This window comes from Populus trichocarpa, chromosome 6, assembly GCF_000002775.5.
Source record: "Populus trichocarpa isolate Nisqually-1 chromosome 6, P.trichocarpa_v4.1, whole genome shotgun sequence".
Lineage (NCBI taxonomy): Eukaryota > Viridiplantae > Streptophyta > Magnoliopsida > Malpighiales > Salicaceae > Populus > Populus trichocarpa.
The window spans coordinates 14,766,609-14,787,852 of NC_037290.2; the positions used below are offsets into that span (position 1 = coordinate 14,766,609).

Genomic DNA, 21,244 nt, shown 5'->3' on the forward strand with positions numbered 1-21,244 from the left:
TTTTGCAAAAATTAGTAATAGATTCAAAAAGCAATAAATAATTAAATGTAGATTATATATTCAAACCTAATTATCCGAATATAGAACTCGAAGTCTTGCACAATATACCTCCAAATCAGAACGATCCAACAGTTAAATTAGACACGATTTCCTTTATACTAGACTAACTTAGAAATCAGGGTTTTCTAGACCCTTACAGTTAAAGGTGAACATTCTTCTTGGTGGCTTTTTAAAAATCTCCACCATTTATAAGTAATAACTTGATCTATGAACCTCTCTTCCAAATTTTATGGCAATCCAACGGTAGATGAAAGAGAACATGGTGCTGATATTGACTACTATGAAACAAGAAATCCTAGCTTCGTACAGTTTCACCTTACTAGTTGTAACTTTCAAACAAAATCATATTCCAATAGGCAGATTGTAGGTAAGGTTGATTAGAACATCATATCAAATTTTAGATCGATTTAAAGGTGGAAGAGGGCGTAATGGGCTTAACAACAGTTTTTGTCCTCCTTTAATTTTCTCTCCAGTTTTTTTTCTTCTTCTAAGAATCCATTGCCTCACCTCCTAACTCTTTCACTCAACAAAACCATCCATCTCCCTCTCGATATCTCCTGGTGTACCTTTCTTCTTCTCATATACATAGAAACTCACTTAAGGCTCTTCTTTGCAAGGACATGCAAAGTGGTTTAGTAAAGAGAAAATGAAAGAATAATGGCCAAGGGGGTTGTTCTAGAAAGCACATGCTGGAAAAAAGGAGCATGCATGTCCTATCCCCATGAAATTATATCCCCCCCATAAAATGTCTTAAACCTTGTTTGGTGAAAACCATAATTTATTTTCCTGTTTTTTATGCACTGACTCAGTACTGACAATTTATCTTTATAACTTTCTCTATCTCTGATTGTCCTGCAATTTTAACCCAAGATAAAACATGTCAGAAGATCAATTTCACGTAAACAGTCATAATTTCACGCCAAAAATCTAAATTTTGCATACCAAATAATTTACTTAAATCATCGCGAGTCTTAGAATAATTTAGTGGAATTCCTATTTATGATTATCACAACATTTTCCTCAGAGTCCAACCTTATTCCATAGCACAATTGTGTGCGGGTTTGTACCGACATTTAACTTTTCTTGCGCAAGGATCATGCAATAACTTATTTGAAATTTCCTTTTATTTTTGAAATAACATCACTGAAGATTGCAAAATTTCCACCTTCCCATAATTATCTTGCCCGATTAGGAAATTTACATAATTTATCATTATTTAATATTTCACGTGTTGTTTATTTCTTTATTCTCACCCGACATTTAAAGTAATCACCTGAGAGTGTTCATTCTGATTCACCTAATAATTTTTCTCTCTAGTTTATTATTTTTCAATTAATACTTTCCTATTAAGTCCAAATTTATCGAGTTTAGATCGGGGATTTACAGTTTTATGCTCCAACTAACAATATCCTTAGGTTAACTTTTAAGGTATCCTAATATTTTATTTAATATTTTTCCTTATCAAGTCTTTTCTATCAAATTTTCACATGTTTCTCAATTATCTTATTTATGATTTATCAGAACTTTACTACGGAGCTATATGGATTCAAAGCATCACTCCCATTTTGGATCTTCAATATATCATCAACTAAAAGATTTAGGGGCCTCAACCAAAGCCTTACAAGAGTGGCCCAAATACTTTGCAAGTGTCACAGGCTCAAGGCATCTCATTCATACTCAACCATAATTGTGATATGATCTAAAGATAACTTGCATTTCAGCTGAAAATTACGAACCATGGGTAACTAGGCATCTAGTTCAATACAGATTCGGGTGTAATCAAGCTTGGTGCTATTAAATGTTTGTTCATCATAAGCCAAAGGTGTTTCCAACCATGTTAGCGACTATTCCTAGGCTCGTTTCATTCAAAAAAGGAAAAGGGAACCCTTGGAAGTGAATCCATGTAGCCATTTTTTGAGATTTATTCTTGTCAAGAATAAAATAAAGGTGTCATGATTGAAGGATAATGATCTTTCCCCCAAACATTAACAGCCTCTTAAAATGAAAAATCAAGAAATCTTGCTGTGTTGTCATGACACTCTCAATGCCACAATTCTTCTATACGCGGAAGGCAATAGAGTTGGTCGTATGGTAGGGCATCATATAACCAAGGGAAGAATCCCACCAAATAATGGTTCCATACATACTCTTATTGATTACATTATCTAAAATTTTCAAAATAGTATCAATCTCTTGTCATGATAAAAGACTATATTAGCTCAGGTTGTTGAATTTGAAACTTTCACTTTATCAGCCCATGAGGTGTTAGGGTGTTAGTGTTTTTTAGTGCCATGGTGGCAATGTGGGTGGCGGAAGGGTTTGTCTTTTTTAGGTGGTTTCTATTTAGAGGTAGTTTTAATGTTTTGAGGAGGTTGAGGGATGTTTGAAGTGTTGGTGTTATTTGGGTTAGTGGTGATGAAGGTTTTTTTGGTAGCTATGGTGGTGAGAGTATTTTGCTGCATTAATCGATCGATTGTTTTCTGAGTTTGTTGAACCAGTTCGATTGGTTCTTAGGTAACTGATGCCATGCTTGAAACTAATAGAAGACGGTCTGAGGGGAACACAAAGTTTCAGGGTAGTTTTCCAGAAATAATGTGGTGATGATATCTCTCAAACAACAATAAATCAACAAAATCTGACCAGTTAGTTTGTAGATTATCACTAGATGCACAACATACTAAGCAATCAGTTGAATCCAATAATGGATAGTGGAGAAATAGGTTGTGAACTATTTAATTAAATTTTATTGTGGCAATTATTTATCATTTAATTCATACTTGCTATATGATGTTGCGATCGTTCATAATTTTTAAGTGGATATATAAAGAAGAAGAAATGCCCAGATTTGCGGGTTTGGGCTAGCAAACTCGTATGCTTGGTTTTCGTTTTAAAGGCTTGTGCACATAGACTATTTTGTATTATTCCTTTTCCAATTTCATTTATTGATTTTTTTATTGAGATTTTTTTTTAATTTTACATTTAACATTTTATTGATTTTGAGTAAGTCTTCATAATTTGTTTTTTTATATGGGGTTATTGTAGTTTTAAACAAATAACCCAATATTTGGTTGATGCTTAATTTTACAAGCATCTATTTTTATCGTATAATTAAATAAAAAATAGTTTAGAAAACAAAGTCATTAAACTTTGTTGAGTCTATGATCTAGTTTGTAAATTTAACAAGTTAAGCTATGAAACTAGGGTGACTAAATATGTTATCATCTCAATATTTAAAAATATCATCTTGATTTATTTTGAAGCAAATTTTTTTTTTTATAGTTGTTCCGGGTTGCTTTTGGACCTACCAAGTTAATTGTATCACATCAAAGCAACTCTCACATGATTTAATTTGAAACTCAAGCTAGTCAAAAAATTAGGTTGAGAGGCTGCAAGTTTAATCCACTGAACCAAGTTTAATAACATTGTCAAAGCATACGACTTGAACATTTTTTTACGTCCAATTTTTTTTTTGTCTGATCGCAATATAATTTGGGCCAATCAACTAGGAAAACAAAAATATATAACAAAGTCACTAAATGATGTAAAAAGAAAGCGTCTTTTACACCTTGTGTAATTTAAGGTTGTGTTTGGTGTAGGGTTAAAGATTGGAGGGTTAAGTGTTAACAAGTTCTTGAAAATAATTCTTTAAATAATTAAATTCAATTAAAAATATTTAATTTAAATTCAATTGATAAATAAATTGAATTATATTTATGAGAGATAAATTTAATTCATTTTATTTCTTTATTACTTTTATCATATTCATCTTATTCTTTCAAATGTCTTGAAAAACAAAGATAACTATTTTGGAAAACTAGTTTTAATATTAATTTCATCTTTTTTAATATATTAAATCAAAGAAATGATATTTGATTTATTTTTATATTATTTTCAGTGATTGAATTTCATTTAAAAGTTTTTAGTGAGTTATAAATAGCCTAGAATAGTTTTAAATAGTTTTAATTGTTTTTATGAATTTCATTTAAAATTCAACTCTTGATAATTAAAATAGTTTTAAATATAAGATTTCACTAAATGTTTTTAATTAAGTGAGTTGTAAATAGCCTGGAAGTGATAGAGTAATAATGGTGAGAAGTGTTAAATGAAATTCGGTGGGTGTAAAAAAATCGTAATAGATTTCAAATTAGTTGTTGTTAGTTCCTGGTAGTAGAATATATATAAGTAGCAGAAATGATGGTCTCGTATCGTAAAAAAGCAAAACAAAAAACAAACAAAAAATAAAAATGAAGAGCATACACCTACTACGAGTGTCGTCAGCATCACAGCTCCTCTCAAAATCAAAATCAAAATCACCACATATCCTTTATCATCATCACTCTCCTACTCCAAATTCCATTTCCCTCGATTTCTGTTCTCTCCTCCTCCTCGAAGCTTCTCGATCATGGCTGCCGCTGCCGTCGATGAATTCGTTAAGGGTAATATTCATCCAAACGGGGTCGCTGTTCTCACTCTCGATCGCCCCAAAGCCCTCAACGCCATGAACTTAGGTGCTGCTTTTTGGCCCTATCTTTCTTTAAATTATAGTTGATTTTTTTTTCTCCTTCAGAAAAGGAAACACATTATTAATTTTTTTTCTCCTTCAGAAAAGGAAACACATTATTAATCAAGTTATAAATAGATGCCTTTTCGTCGGTTTAAAAAATTTAATTCTTCGCTGATTGGATTTAGTAGTAGTAGTAGTAGAGAACTCCTAGTTTTTTATTTTATTTTATTTTTTGGTTTGCTATTTATTTATGCTATGATTATTTTGGATGATGCAGATATGGATATAAAGTACAAAACATTTATGGATGAATGGGAATCGGATCCAAGGGTCAAATGCGTTCTGGTTGAGGGAAGCTCGCCTCGTGCATTTTGTGCAGGTAAAGAGGTCTAAAATATGGCTGCTTTTAGTTACAAGTGATTTTGGAGGGTGACCAGCCATGGAATATAAAAATATGCAGGAATGGATATTAAAGGGGTTGTTGCCGAGATTCAAAAGGACAAAAACACTCCTGTTGTGCAGAAGGTGCTTATGCACTTTTCTCAATGCACTTCGTTTTTTGCACACATTATTGCATAATTGTGCTTCTTGATTTGTGCTCTTCATTTTTGCAAATTATGGGTTCTTTCTTTCCTTCTTTTTTTTAATGGTTCCTTTCTGTTGTCACTATTTATATATGTTTGGCATTTTGTGCCTGATTCTTTGAATGCTTGTCTGAATGATTACCGATATCAAAGTTTTTCTGCAGGTGGTGATATCAAGGCTATTACAAGCAAACGCCAACTGTCGGATATGATTAAGGTCTTGTTGTGTCCTTCTAGTTACATGAACCCTTGACCATCACCTTGCATGTTGTTGGACCAAGTTCACACTTCTATGTTACCCATAATTCCCATTCCTTGTTTCTTTATTGCAATTAGACCACGGTTGGTCCTATGGTCAATTTTCACGGAAAAACACTTGTGACCATGCTCAGAACCAGTCTGTCCTACAATGTCCTGACCCCCCCCACCTTTCTTTAAGAGTTTATGTCTTAAGATTCATAAGATAATGTTTGGCGGTATGTGATATAATGTGATGATATGTGTGATGACTGAGGAGATATTGATAAATCAAATTCATTCTACTGTATTATCCCAAACATAGCATAATTATTCTTCTCCAATATACTGTATCCATATGGATTCTGCTTGCTGCATTGCTATACTTGCATCCACACATGTGCACATGGATGTTGTTCTGTGCCTGCAATTTGAGCAGCTTTAATGAATTCAAGCATATTTAAGTTGTGCTACCTGATCAAACTCTCATACTCTTCTTGTTATATTGTGCAATCACATATTATTTTCTCATAATCCTTATGTCAACTCTTTGTGGCATGAGTTAGACATTGTATGTGTTCTTTGAATTTGATCAAATTTATTACCAAGTGCCTTACAAGAACTCCCTGCTCATCCTTATATTTTATTGAAAAAAGTAAGTAGAATCACTTGATTGAAAAAAAATCAATAAAGCTATGTATGTTTCTCTGAATAGTGCCAGGTTGGTCATTTATCAATTGAAATAGGATTCTCCTAAGATTTTTTTTCTTAATTTGCAATTTGAATATTACATAATTGTTGTCTAGAATGAAATGAAAACCAGTCCATAATAGTATAATTAAATAGCCCTATTGTATTATACATAACTAAACAATCTAGATAACAGTTTTTTAAAGAGAAGTTTACTTAACACAATTGCCTTTTTACTCCTAAATTAAATATCTGGCTCAATCTTGCATTATTTTATTTTTATTTGTATTGATTCAAAGAATATATGTTTATAAATGTTTACTATTAGTCGGCACTTAATGCATTCAATCTTATGTTGTTACCAGAATTCAATGCTTTTTTTTTTCCAGGTGTTCACTGCAGAATATTCTTTAATATGCAAAATTTCTGAGTACAAAAAACCATATGTGTCCTTGATGGATGGCGTAACAATGGGCTTTGGAATTGGGCTATCTGGTCATGGTCGGTACCGGATTGTAACAGAGGTATAGTTTCCTATGAAATTAAGGTCTTTTGATCTTGTATATATATAAGAATGGTGTTGTACATTTTTTTCCTGACTTCTAGCTTTTCATGAACTCATGTACAGAGGACAGTGCTTGCTATGCCAGAAAATGGTATTGGCTTGTTCCCAGATGTTGGCTTTTCCTATATAGCAGCAAAAAGTCCAGGAGAAGGATCAGTTGGTATGTGTTTTTTTTTTTAATTATCAAACTATTATCTGTTTCTTGAACTGGCATTTAGAATCTTTTTTTGACTCCATGATCCCATGATGAGATGGCAACAACTAGGGAATGAAAGACATGTTTATCTATCATGCATCTTTGGAAATAACTTATTCCTCCAAGATATGTTTATAATCTCTCCAAGTCAGTTTTTTTCTTCCATGAGTAGAAAACTCAAAAAAGAATCTGGTTAAAAGAATCTCTCCTTATGATTGGAGATTGAGTCAGTGCTCTTTTGGGGTAAGATAGTGATATATTTTCTGAAAACTTTTACAGGGTAAGAACATTTCATACATTGGATGTTTTTTACAAATCTATTATACAAGGATTGCACATTACACAACATAATGTGTTAGTTAAATCATTTGGGTGCCTGACTCTTTTGATTTCAGAGATCAAAAGCTGGGATATTGCTTTAACATTCAAAAATCTTGGTAGCAAACCTGCATCACCTAGGATCACAGTTCATATAATAGTTTATCAAAATAGGATTTTGTAAATAGATTAAGGCCCTGTTTGTTTGCTAGAAAGTAGTTTTCTTTTAGAAAGTGGTTTCCATGAAAAGTGGATTCTTGGAAATTGAATTATTTTCCGATGTTTGGTAGTGTCATGAAAAATGAGTTGGAAAACACTTTCCAGTGTTTGCTTGTCATGGAAAATAAGTTGGAAAATAACTTATTAATATTTTAATTTTTTTTCATGTTTATTAAAAGAATGAGGATTAGTTCTTACAAATAAAAAGGATGGAGGATGATTTTAAAAAAAAATTATTTTATAAATTATTTTAAATAAACTAAATAATAATCAAAATATTACAGACTAAATCTGACAGATAAAAAAGTTGAAAGATGATGAAATTAAAATAAAAATTACAATTTCATAAATTATTTCAAAAAAATAAATAAATAGCAATAAAAAAATAGAGACCAAATCTGATAGATAAAAGATTTTAATTAAGAAAAGGATAAGAGAAAAGCAAATAACAATCAAAAGAATGAGAATCAAAGTTGATATAAAAGTCAAATTAAATGAAATTCTAAGGGATGATATTGAAGAAAAAAAAAGGATTCAAAACAAAATATATAGCAATTAAAAGATTGAGGATCAAATTTGATATAATAAACAAATAACAAAACATTTCTGAATTTTTCACAACTTCTAGAAAGCATTTTCCGTCCAAAATAAAAGGAAAGCACCTTACTGAAAACTAAGCCAATTTTTTCTTTGATTGGAAAGTGTTTTTTGTTGGCCAACTTTTCAAATGGTAAACAAATACAGTAAAGTTTAGAAAATGGCTTCCTGAAAACCACTTTCCATGAAACAAATAGGGCTTAAATATTCATGAAGAGAAAAATGTTCTCTTCTCTGTAATTCATATTGTTCACATGGAGATTTGAATTTAGCTTTTGGTGATTTCTGATATTACGAGTTAAGATATGGTTAGTAAGATGATCCTGTGCTTAAATCTTGATGCCAACCGTTTATAATGTTGGCTCCTCACAGTTTTTAAATGGTTAACAAAGTAGGTTTATTCTCTTAAATTAATAACTGCTTTTTTGAGATCTAGTTAGTCATGTTTGTCATTACCTCATCTGCTGTTTCTTTTATGTTTTTCAGTGTGATGACTAATCTTACATTTTGCAGGCAATTATCTTGCATTGACTGGAAAGAGGATTTCTACACCCTCTGATGCACTATTTGTAGGTCTTGGATCACACTATGTTCCATCTGGGAATTTAGTCCAGCTGAAGGAGGCCCTTTTGCAAATTACCTTGTACATCCCTGAAAATCTCATTATTTTGAGCATCTTAGTTTTGGTGACAAAATAATTCATTGAGGATCTCTTGCAACCTAATTAGTTATGTCTTTTTTTTTTAATTTTCTATTTATAACAAATATTTGGAACTCACAAAAATAATTCGGCAAAAAATCATTCCCCTTGGTTGATTTTACTGTATCAATTTAGGTCGTAAAATAATGAAGATCCCACTTGTTTCATCTTTCTTTTACTTTAGATTTGCAGCTCATAGCATTTACATTTCAAGGTGGGCTATGCTGTTTATAGCTAATTTAAGCGATGTATTATCGTTAGGAAATTGTTTATTTGAACTCTAAATTTCCTACTATAAAAATTATGTATTCCAGTTCCAATGACCCACATCAGGACATCAACGCACTTTTAGCAGAGTATGGTCATGACCCTGAGTCTGAGTCCCAGTTGAAGTCACTTTTACCTCGAATAATCTCAACCTTTGGTCCAAATAAGTCAGTGGAGGAGATAATTGAAAAGTTGAAAAGTCATCAGCTGAGTGCTGATCGTAAAGGTGAGTATAATTAATACCAGTTGATTGGCATGTGTACTTGCTTATTTGGTACTCTATAGTCCTTGCATCTCTGTTTCTTTCTTTATTACTCTAGTATTTACGTCTGATCAATCATAGGACTGTGGCATTGTACACTGTAGTTTTCATGGATTTGTTTTTTGTTATCCTCTGTCTGCATTTGATTTCCTTGATTTCTTTTCACAGTGGTGGAGTGGGCAAATGATGCTCTTCAAGGTATTGGAAAAGGTGCTCCCTTCTCTCTATGCTTGACACAGAAATACTTCTCTAGAGTTGCATTTGCCTTTGGTAAAATCAGCAATGAATTATCTACGGTGAGTTTGCAATTGTGGTTTTCATCATCTTTAATTGTTAGATAATTTCCCTATCTAATGGATTGTAGTTTATTAACATTTGTGTTCCTCTTGCGATTTGTTGCACCCAGCTAAGTGGTGTGATGAAAACAGAATATCGCATTGCCCTTAGGTCTTCTCTGCGCAATGATTTTGCTGAAGGTGTCAGGGCAGTCTTGGTTGACAAGGATCAGGTTCTATTCTTCTTTGCCCCTTTCTTTTATATGTCCAAACTGGTATTAATGTATCCAAAACTTGAGTCTGCGACCTCTGTCTTAATGATTTTTCATTAACTTTTCAGACAATTTTTAGTCTTACCACTATAGGTTTGTAGCTTTCTTCTTCTAAATGTAATGTCCATTGGTATATTAAAACAATCATTATTATATCTAGTTATTTCGCATGTGGTTTGATATTATTGGATTTTATTAGAAGAGATATTGACACTGGTTTTCATTGCTTGTTAATGCAAATATTTAGATTTCTGCGGATTGTTTAGCTTGTTATGTTCTCTTTTTTGTTTTCCTTTTCCTGTTTCAAACCTTTAATATTTCATTGGAACTCTTCAAGATTTTTTCTTATCATTGAGAGGCCTAAAGCATGTTTTTATTTTCCTCAGTTTTGTTTATATTTGGATTGTTTACTTAGTGGTTTTGCATGATTACTCCTTGGCAGAAACCAAAGTGGAATCCGTCAAGCTTGGAAGAAGTAGATCAAAGTGAAATAGAATCTCTCTTCAAACCATTGAGCCCAGAAGCTGAGTTGACAGCATGAATATTGAATGTGAAATTATCCTCTGAGACCTTGTTATTATAGGAATAAAACCGAAGCAGTGAAGATAAACAGTTGTAATTTGCAGAACAGAAAAACCATTCTGGAATGATGGTCCCAGTTTGGTGCCATAATGTTTCTTGTTTTGTGCTTGCCGTAGACGGCTGATTCTGAATCTTGTGGTCCTAATAAATAACATCTGGATCTGAGAGTTCCAAAATTCCATGGGTAGACCAGGTACGCGAATATTTTTTTTATGGTCATTATTTATTAAATATAATAATTATTATTGTTAAATTTAATTTAATGACTTCATTTTAAGCACAAAAAAGCCAAAAATTCCAATTGGACAACCTTTGTTATTTGTCTCTTCATGCAAAAACATACTTTAAGACCCAAAAAGATGCCTAAAATTGTTATTAGGCTTTTTAAAGTATATAAATACAAAAAATCTAATACCACAAAACTTATATTGTAGATTTTACACGGGCATGTAAGAGCATGCCATAAGATCCAACTAGCACTAGGTGCCTAAAGTTGGCTCATATATTATTTTAAGTATAAAAGTGTGAAAAATTTAAAGGTCTTAAAAAATGCCTAAAGTTTGCTTATAGGCTTTCTTATAGGCTTTTTAATGCATAAATCAGCAAAACGCTCAATTTTACATAACTTTAATTTTCACTTTGGTGTTCAAAAACATGCTAAGATGCTGATAAACTCTTCTAAAGTTGGTCAAAACCTTTAAGTTCAAAAAACTTTTGGTTTTTGTACTAACATGCAAAAACAAATAGTGAGGCTTTAACATGTGTCTAAAGTGTTAATATATATATCTTATAGTTAATCAATTGATTAAATATGATATTAATTTTGTTGATGCAAAAACATAGTTGTTATTAATAAAAAAAATTATCTTTAATATTTATTTATGTTAAATTAATGAATTTATTGGTTGAATAAAAAATTTAGAGTAAAGATAAAGTTAATGAGACAAAAATATTTTAAAATTAAAATTATAAAACTTTTATAATTATGAGATTCATCTTGCATCAGAACATTGTTTATGAATGTTTTTAGACGATGCTCTATTAAGACTAAATATTAATTTGAGCTGTTAAGACTAATACATATTATGTTCTTTCTTTTATGAAATGAAATAATTGTTCTCATAAGTTGAGATATGAGAGATACCTGGAACTAATATGTAGGTGCTTGTTAGATAACATGTACTCTAAAATAATCTACATAGGAATTCTAAATGGAGATATCATCTATGTTTATGGAATGATTTACGTGACAATTATGTAAGTAGTTCTTTGACTTGAAATCACTAAATTATTTTATATTAGAAATGTTATGCTTTGATCCTAACTATACATTGTTTTAATTAAAAGGTAACAAACGAGCAAACATTGAGTATATTATGAACTATATTAAAGTATTTAAGTTATTAATTAAGAATTCTTCATCCTAGATGAATTAAGAAAAATGTTCCACATGTTCTCAAATAGTATTGATTGTAAAATCTTTGTGCTAGGTGGATGAGATTTGAAAATATTTACAAATCTTATTCAAAGAATCAATGATTATGGTGTTGAGAACAAACATGATTTGACAAAGTAGACATATTTCATGTTGTAATGTTTATGTAAGAACATTTCTTATGAAGAGATAATAATTACATTAAGAAATTCCCCACTGAAATGTTAAGTCAAATCTCGTATAACTTTCCTAATATTTAGAGGATCATGACACATTGTTAGACGGTGTAGTTGATCTTTAGATATAAATCAATCAATTATTAAATTGATAATAAATTAAGTTATTTAATTTAATTTAATTAATTATATTTTATGTAGGATTACGATTTATATTTGGACCAACATATTAGGAACCTAATGGGTCACACACAATAAGAACCATTGGTAAAAAATTAAACTGGGATAATTAATCAAGTGTCACTTAATTGAAAATTAATTTATAAGTGGAAAGTTATAAGTAATTATCAATGTCTAGCAGCATGTCATAATCCCTAAAATATTAGAAAAGTTATAAATGGTTTAACTTAACATTTCAGTTACTAGTTTCTAAGTATATTAATTATTCATTCATCAACAATGTTTCAATTTAGACATTATAGAACGAATTATGTCTACTTTATCAAATCATGTTCGTTCTTAACACCGTAGTCATTGATTCTTTGAATAAGATTTGAAACTTTTTTCAAAACTCATCCCACGTTGCTTTAGGATTTACAATCAATACTATTTGAGAATAAATGAAAATTTTTCTCTAATTCACCTAGGGTGATAAATCCTCTCTTTATTATTTAAATAACTTTATATAGTTAATGTTATACCCAATATTTTCTCATTTGTTATCCTTGATTAGAAAAATGTGTAAAACACACATTCTTTATACAAGATAACTTAGTAATATAAAGTCTAAGGATCACTTACACAACCATCATATAAGTCTTTCCATAGAAACAAGTGATCTCTTCATGTGGAATTCTCATATGGGTTAGTTTAATGTACATGTCGTTTGACAAATACCAACATATTAGTTCTAAGTATCCCTCATGCCTCAACTTATGAGAAAAAACTACTTCCTTTGATAAAGAAAAGAATATAATATGTATCAGTCTCAATGACTCTAATTAATATGTAGTCTTAATAGAGCATTGACCAAGAATATTTAGAAATAATGTTTTGATCCAATAGGAATCCCATAATTATAACAATTTTATAAATTTTTTTGTAAAGTATTTTTGTTCCAAGGACTTGATCTTTACTCTAGATTCATTAATCAAATATTTAATGAATATTAAAGATAAAAAAAATTATTTAGAATCAAAATATGTTTCTATGCACAAAGTTCATGCCACATGTAATCAACCGATTGGCGACAGAGCATATACATTAACAATTTTCTACTTGCATTAAAGTCAATCGCTCATGTATCTAATATCATATCGCTCCATGTAATAATAATAATTTTAATGGAACAATACCTTACTAATATGATCTGTAAGATGTTTTTCAGTGGGTACTCGCTCTATCTTTACATCTTTGTTTTCTATGATTTCTCAATCAAATTGAATCACCTAAGTACATGTTTGGATTATTGATGAGACATTGGTTTCTTTGATTGTGTAATAGCTCTATTTTTATCACAGTAAAAGGTTACTAGATCAATAATACTAGGAACCACACATAGTTTAGTGATGAACTTCTTGATCTAAATAGTCTCTTTAGCCACCTCAAACATAGAGATGTACTCAGTTTTAGTTGTAGAATTTATTGTGGTCTCTTGTTTAAAATTCTTCCAACTCACAACACCACTATTTAGAGTAAAAACCTATCTTGACTGAGATTTTCTATCATCAATATCTGATTGAAAACTAGTATTTAAATAACCTTGAACTATAAGTTCATCTTTTTCATAGACTAGAAATATATTCTTAGTTAACCTTAAGAATATAAAAATGTTTTTTACTATCTTCTAATGTCATAACTAGGATTAGATTGGTTTCTATTCATTATGTTCAAAGCATAAGATACATATAATCTTGTATATAACATCGCATACATAATGGATCCTATATTTGAAGTATAAGGTATCATTTTCATCCTATCTTTCTCAATTTATGTCTTAGGATACATGTCTTTGGAGTGGTGTAACCCATGTGAAATTGATAAGTATCCTCTCTTGGATTCTTTTAAGCTAAATTGTTTTAGCATCTTGTCTATGAATCTGGATTGGGATAATCCAAGCAACCTTCTAGATCAATCTATATAGATCTTTATTCCTAGTATATAAGCTACTTCTCTTATATTCTTCATGGAGAAACTCTTGGACAACCAGATCTTTACTGACATGAGCAAAGTAATGTTATTTTCTATCAATAATATATTGTCTACATATAATATTTGGAAAACAACTTCATTAACCTTTTTATAAACACAAGGATTATCCATCTTTTTTATAAAATCAAATTGTTTGATTATATCATCAAAATAGATATTCCAACTCATTGAAGCTTTTTTAAGTCCATAAATAAATTTTTATAGTTTGCATAATTTATTAGCAAATTTCTTAGATTTAAAGCCTTTTCTAGAATTCTAATTTCCTCATTAAACTCATTCTTTTTTAAAAATTAAAATTTGATTAAAATTTGAAATCAAAATTGAAAAGGATTAACTGAATTTATCCTGACAATTTGTTTCAACTAGATATTTGGAAAACAATAAAAAAAAATTCTCAAAATATAATAATTTAAATAAAAAATAAAAAAAATGTATAATTTTAATCAAAAACCTATTTTCATGATTCCTTCATTTCTTTTTTATTGTGGCAAAAAAAAACATGCTTTTTATATGAGAATCATTGTTTTTGAGTAAAAACTTATTCTAATCATGAAAGTTTCAATTAAAAAATTAAAAATTCATAAATCAATTATTTTTACACACCTGAATAAAATCTAAGAACAGTAAACTTGAGAAAATTATATAAAAAAATAACCATAAAGAAATATTTTAAAACACATATTTTATTCTTATTCAATTTTAGTGTGAAAATTATTTTTAAAATTCTACATATTAGGCAAATACATGATTATTAATAAAGAAATTGATAATATCATAAAAAAAGGCTTAATCTTCTTAAAAATAACAGCATAATTGGACAATTGCTTAAATATCATTTTAATATTTTAATTTAGATATATTGCTTTATCAAATATTAAAAAATAAATAATGAGGTATCTAAGAAAAGAAAAAACTCAGGCGCGCATGGGCTTTGAAGGCGAGAGTAAGTCAGGGTTCAAGCTTTTGGACCTCAAAATCAATTTTCAACTTGTTCACTTAAAAACACCCATAAAAATCATGGAGACCACAATAAGCTCATTTCAAACACTAAAAAAAATCTATAATCACTCTAAAAAACCTAAAATCAAACTAAATTAAAAATAATTACAGTCCGATCTACTTTTCACGACCTATTAAATAAGCAACATCACCTCCGTTGAGTCACTCTCTCTAAGACGAGCACCCATCTCTCCAAGATAAACTCATTGACACCAAAATCTGTTTTTTTTTTGTGGAATTGATCGACTGATAAATTTATCTCTCCTCTTTTATTTTCAGGTGATTTTATCTATCTTCTCCTAAATTTCAGGGACTTGGAGTAAAACATATTAAATTTAGGATCGAAACGTCAAACCCTAAAAATAAAAAAATAAAAACTTTAAGGACCAAATTGTAGATTTCTACACCCATGTAAAAAAAATAAGAAAAAATGGTTTTTTTTTTGTTTATATGTTAAATTTAATTCCTAATTTTTTCATTTTTTAAATGGTAAAATTAAATTTGATTTTGAAAAATTAAACATCAATTTAATGGTGGGACATTTTTTTGACATCGTAAACATGATATAACACAAGAAACAAAATAAGTTATTAGGGTTAAAATTACGTGAACATAGGATAAAAGATTGAGATTGAAAAAAAAAGTCAATAACCAAAACTGAATAATTGTTTAAAGACAAATTAAGAGGCAAACTCAAGCATACCAATAGCAGGTCACAGACCACCTGTGTCTCGCACAATAGTGAAAGAAATAATGTTGTGCATAATAAAAGTGAATTACTATAGTAATAAAAGTTTTTAGTGAGATAACACATTTTTAAATATTACAGTTCTAAAGTACATTAATTAAATTTAAGATTAATTGGTCATACTAACTGATCAACTAGTTTATAATAGTCAATATGCTTTCTTTCCCAAGATAACAATGATTAAGCCTGCATTTAGTGCTCCTTGAGGAATGCCCACGTTTGCTCTACCCTTACAACAACAAAAACTAAACTCAAGTTCCAGAATGAGAGCTAATTATACTGAGCTTACAGCTTTCGTTTATCCAAGAAATTGAACAAAAAAATTATATATAAATACATACATAATAAGAAAACATACATCCCGGAACTCGAACAGGCAGGATTCTACACAGGTAATGTGACACGTGGCAAGGAGAGTAATGCCACTCCAGCCACATCCTGTCAACCTTTAAGCGCTCACAGCTGGGATCTGACCCATGATACCAAAATTGTCGGCATGTTTGGGTCTCCACTCAGTCCTTCCCCTCACAATCTCAGCACCCTCCTCAAACCGGAGCAAGTGTTGGAACTCAACTTCACCAGGGCTGCCTAAATTTCCAATGCCAGTGTCAGATACAGCAGTCAAGGACTGCAGCACGCTGTCCCTGCCACACTCCCTCCTGTACTCCAAAGTAATGGCAGCAAGCTCATGACTCTCCATGATTGGTGGAGGAGCGCTCTGCAACAACAAGCACCATATCGTCAGGTGAACGAACTAAAACGAAGGAAAAGACCTTGATACTTGAGAGGAGGAATGAAACAGTTCAATAACACATTTGAGCGTGCCCTGCTGTCTGACATAAACTGGATTGTGATAAAAAGTTCTAAAAGCCAGAAATTCTCAACACCCTGACACCACTTATTACTCTATGCAAGCATCAAGTTCATGAGATCAAAACAAGCAAATTGCCAAGCAAAATTTAAAGGTTAATAAGAATGTCAACTAATGCATGCTCATAAAATTTTATTTGTTGAATTAAACCAAAAGGACTAAATTTTGATTCAATCCCAGCACAACTAGTCTTCCGGACAGGATCTCTTTCTCATTCTCAGTCCATCCATTTTAATGAGATGCTATGAGATTGCACATTAAAGAAACTTTATATATATATATATATATAACAATAACAATAACAAAACAAACAGGGCGGGCAAGAAGAAAGGTCAAAGAATGATTAAAACTTAAAAACTGGAATATTGAGGTTGAAGAACGAACCTCAAGGATCCAGCCTATGTACTTCACATTGTTAACATGTTGGTTGACATCTAAATCATTCCATCTAGGCTGTGAATCAAGAGAAGACAAACAAAATGACTGTGAGCAGATTGTTATAGGAAATAAAACCGTCAGTGAAGATAACTACATAAGTTTTGGTATATTTAATTACAGTTAGACTTTCGCAGATATAGTCCGCTGTATTGTCATCAATTTTTGGAAGTTTTCTGCTGTCCTCATTCACAACAGGATCAGAAGTCAGAAAATGAGGCTCTATTTCCCCTCGAACTTCTTCAGGAATTTTGGATAACCTCCTTGTCACTTTATTCATCATCACCCACACACTGAACATTTTCCAAACCAGATGTTTGAAATCAATTGAGTATGCAATTGTAAAAGCACTACAAAAACAAGGATCTCTTCAAAGCAGTTTTCTACCTGGAGGCTCTGGTCAACGTTTCACCAGTTTTAGCATCACGGAGAAGCCAATCACGGCGCATACCATTCTTTCCTGATGCACTCACCCAAGTATCTACTTGAACAACATCACCCCTGCATGACTAAATAAGTCAGCCCTCTATTAGCACAACCCAACAAGACCTAGTCCCAAGGGCCAGGCGTCAGCTAATCAATTGGTGCAAAATAAGCTTAAAAATGTTTCATAAGGCATATGGAAACAACTTGGCACTACAAAGATCCAGCGCTAACAGCAAATATCTTTTATTGCATAAAACAAAAACACATAAGATCACAGATTCAAGCATTATATACACTGGATTGTGTCTCACCATGTAGGATAACGATCTACCAGAATCTGCATACGAGTTACCACCCATATCAGGTTCCTTTTGGACATCTCTGGGGTTGCACCAAATCCATCGCCAAGGAGCCCAGCAGTCTTAACATGATTAAGTGCAGTTTCCTGCAACCAATGAAAAATAAAAGGAATTATTCGAGTTTGTGGAGACAATATAAACACCTCCCAAACATAACTTTGAGAAAATTCTCTCTCCAAGAATAAGAGTAAATTTAAATACATGACCATACTTGTAAATGGTTCATCAACGTCTCTATAGATGCTGTACGATCTGCACCAATTTCATATGACCTAATTGAGAAATTCTGGCGGAAGACAAGACCATCTTGGACAATTCTCCCAATACCAAAGGGGTCAATAAGCATATCAGGTCGCTTTGGTTTCCAATCAAGCATCATCCACTGCTTCTCTGCTGCCAAAAACATGGTTGTAATTGCAGCAAGAAGCATGCTCCAATCAGGTAATTGGTTGATGAACGTCCGAGGTGCCGGTGACGACACAACATCCTCATTCTTCAGAGTTTCCACTGATGCTGTCAAGCCAACTGGAGGGCCATTTATCTTTGGAGGAGCTTGGGCATTTGTGTTAACTTGCAAAGCCCCAGAGGAAGCAGATTTCGTTTTGATTCCTCCCAAACTTGCAGACACACTACCAAACTTGGAGGCCTTGGCATCTCCAGATGGCGAAGGAACTGGGAAAAATGATGAAGCAGCTGCAGCGGCAACCATGGCGTGATTGTAGAATTGACAAATCAGATAGCGACAATTGAATTGAAATTTACAAAAAGGACACGCAATCTTCCGACAACACCTTCCTGCAACATGAACATAGATTATTCCATTACAACTGATTAGAAGCAGCACATTGTAGAATGAAAAAAAAAACTATGAAAGAACAACAGTACAAATCGTGTCCCAAATAAGTAAAAAGAGAAATAAAATAGACAAGTCTTATTTTCATGAATAAGCAAAAGCATAATTCTTATTTCTAGAAATGGGTTTCCCCGTCTTCAAATGTTCCCTTTTTCCTCAATGTTGAAAAGTTAGTGCATTTTTTTTCTTTCCCATTGGAATTAAGAAACAAAATAACCAAAAAACCAAACAGACCTCTAGAATTTTTTTCATTCCTGTGAAAATCTTAAACAAAAAGAATCAAAGTGCCAACATGCTTCATTCTAGAATGGATTTTACCAGAGTTAAAAAGGAATTTTAAAAAAAAAAATCTGGTTTTACACGTATTTAGATCTGACCATAAAAAAGACATTCAGATTCTAAGCGCATAACCGAAATAATAACAACTAGTTTTTTAAAATCAGATCTCTTAATTACATATCAAAAACCTCATTACCCTCTCATTGCATAAACTTTCTTAGCAACCAAACACAAAAAAAAAAAAAAAAAAAAAACCTGTTACCAGATCAAACAAGAAAATGAGAGAAGAGGAAGGAAAATCTCCCAAGACCGTACGTACCTCGGAGAAGAGGCTGAGAGAGGAAGAGCAGCTCAACAAGCACGAGGAATTTTTTAAAAGAGGAAAGGAAGAGGAAGGGCTATAGCGTCATTTAGGATCCAAAACCCCCCTGATTCTCTCTTTCCCGTAGCTTCTAGTGCTTGCAATGACTTTGGAAGTATACTTCTTACGTTTCTTTTTCTGTTCTGAGTTTTTTCAGGTTTTCGTTGTTGTTTCCACAAGCCAAAAAAAGAAATTAAATATATAAAACTCTATAGAGAGAGGATTTAGGGCCAGCGGCTTAGTAGGTGGGAGGAGATTGGAGACGTGGCGTTATTGTTGTCCACCTGGCCCCCTCCCGCCTCTCCCTCTTTGAAATTCCCATTTCCCTGTCTTTATTTCCTATTTGCCATCCTCGCCTAATTATTATTAAAATAAAAAGGAAAAATTATTAAAATTTCAAGCCCGTTTGTTTGCTGGAAAGTAATTTCTTTTTAAAAAGTAAATTCTGGAAAAATAAATTCTAAAAAAATGAATTATTTTTTGATATTTGGCAGTGTAATGAAAAATAAGTTTGAAAATATTTTTCAGTGTTTGGTTATGTCATGGAAAATGAGCTGGAAAAAAACTTATTAATGTTTTATTTTTCTCAAGTTTATTAAAATAATGAGAAACAAATCTTACAAATTAAAAATTTGAATGAGAATGAAATAGAAAAAAAAATATAATTTCATAAATTATCTCAAATAAAATAAATAATAATCAAAATAATAGAGATCAAATCTAAAAAATAAAAAAAAATGAAAGATGAAGAAATTAAAATAATAATAATCAACATTTCATAAATTATTTCAAATAAAATAAGTAACAATCAAAATAATGAGAATCAAATTTGATACATAAAAAATTTCAATAAAAAAATGATAAGGAGAAAGCAAATAACAATTATAAAAATAAAGACCAAAGTTAATATAAAAATGAAGACCAAAGTTAATATAAAAATTAAATTTTAAGAGATGAAATTGAAAAATAAATATTCAAAACAAAATATATATAACAATCAAAAAAAATTTTAAGAGATAAAATTGAAAGTTTGGAAAGTGGTTTCCCAGAAACCATTTTCTGGGAAACAAACACAGCCTTCACCTACTTGTTAAGTTTTGAAAAATTACTATTTACTTTCAAATTTTATTCTAGCGTTAACATTTAATATCTTCCCAAACAAATCAAAAAAAATTATTTAATTAGTTACAAGATTACAATTATATTTCATTTAATAACTAAAAAGTTATTATATATTGAATATTACAGCTTTCCAATCATATTAAAAAAATATAATAAAAAAAACTTTTATCATGTGGTTAATAAATTTAACTTATTCGTTTAGTATAATTTTCCTCTTTAAATTCAAATAGGATTACATGTCTCAAAATTTAAGATAGTATTACTTAAACAATTGATTGATTTTGAAATCCTTATGTAAACACATGCAATGAAATCTGGAATCATCCCTTCCTTTTCCAAGAAGGAGGAAATTTTTTTTATGATTGTTGGGTTGTAAGCAGTAATAACCAAGAAGAACAAGAATCAGAAACAACAACCATAATAATCTATCAACTACAATTCCATAAGAAAGCTAGTTTTGGTACAAAAGAGAAGACGTTCCATGCAAAGGTTTTAAGCTATGATAGCAGCAACAAAATAAAGAATTTGAGTGTCAAACCCATGTGAAAAAATACTTGGGTTTTTGCCCCTAATGCCATGAATGACAATAACAATTGTTTAGCCTTAACTTGGTAGAATGACCCAATTTTTTTCCTCAAAAT

At 31.0% G+C, this 21,244-nt stretch overlaps 2 protein-coding genes across 4 annotated transcripts; one reads left to right on the forward strand and one right to left on the reverse strand.

Annotated features, from left to right (window-relative positions):
- Positions 1–4,265: 4,265 nt before the first annotated feature.
- LOC127903910 (3-hydroxyisobutyryl-CoA hydrolase-like protein 3, mitochondrial) lies at positions 4,266–10,504 on the forward strand. Of its 3 annotated transcripts, XM_052454254.1 has the most exons (11): positions 4,314–4,568; positions 4,842–4,943; positions 5,025–5,069; positions 5,313–5,365; positions 6,465–6,599; positions 6,704–6,800; positions 8,484–8,613; positions 8,985–9,163; positions 9,368–9,495; positions 9,606–9,707; positions 10,189–10,504. In XM_052454254.1, exons 1-11 carry the CDS (start codon positions 4,463–4,465, stop codon positions 10,285–10,287), a joined length of 1,176 nt encoding a protein of 391 aa, XP_052310214.1. In that variant the 5' UTR covers positions 4,314–4,462; the 3' UTR covers positions 10,288–10,504. The 3 variants fall into 3 exon arrangements, with proteins under 3 accessions (XP_052310212.1, XP_052310214.1, XP_052310213.1); XM_052454252.1 differs by lacking the exon at positions 5,313–5,365 and having other exon boundaries at positions 4,266–4,568; positions 5,025–5,089; XM_052454253.1 differs by lacking the exons at positions 5,025–5,069; positions 5,313–5,365 and having other exon boundaries at positions 4,429–4,568.
- Positions 10,505–15,986: 5,482 nt separating this feature from the next.
- Positions 15,987–19,679, reverse strand: LOC7484691 (palmitoyl-acyl carrier protein thioesterase, chloroplastic). Its single transcript, XM_002309208.4, has 7 exons — positions 19,440–19,679; positions 18,200–18,783; positions 17,941–18,074; positions 17,591–17,704; positions 17,325–17,496; positions 17,153–17,221; positions 15,987–16,615 (listed from the first exon to the last, which is right to left on the reverse strand). Exons 2-7 carry the CDS (start codon positions 18,695–18,697, stop codon positions 16,346–16,348), a joined length of 1,257 nt encoding a protein of 418 aa, XP_002309244.1. The 5' UTR covers positions 18,698–18,783; positions 19,440–19,679; the 3' UTR covers positions 15,987–16,345.
- Positions 19,680–21,244: the final 1,565 nt, after the last annotated feature.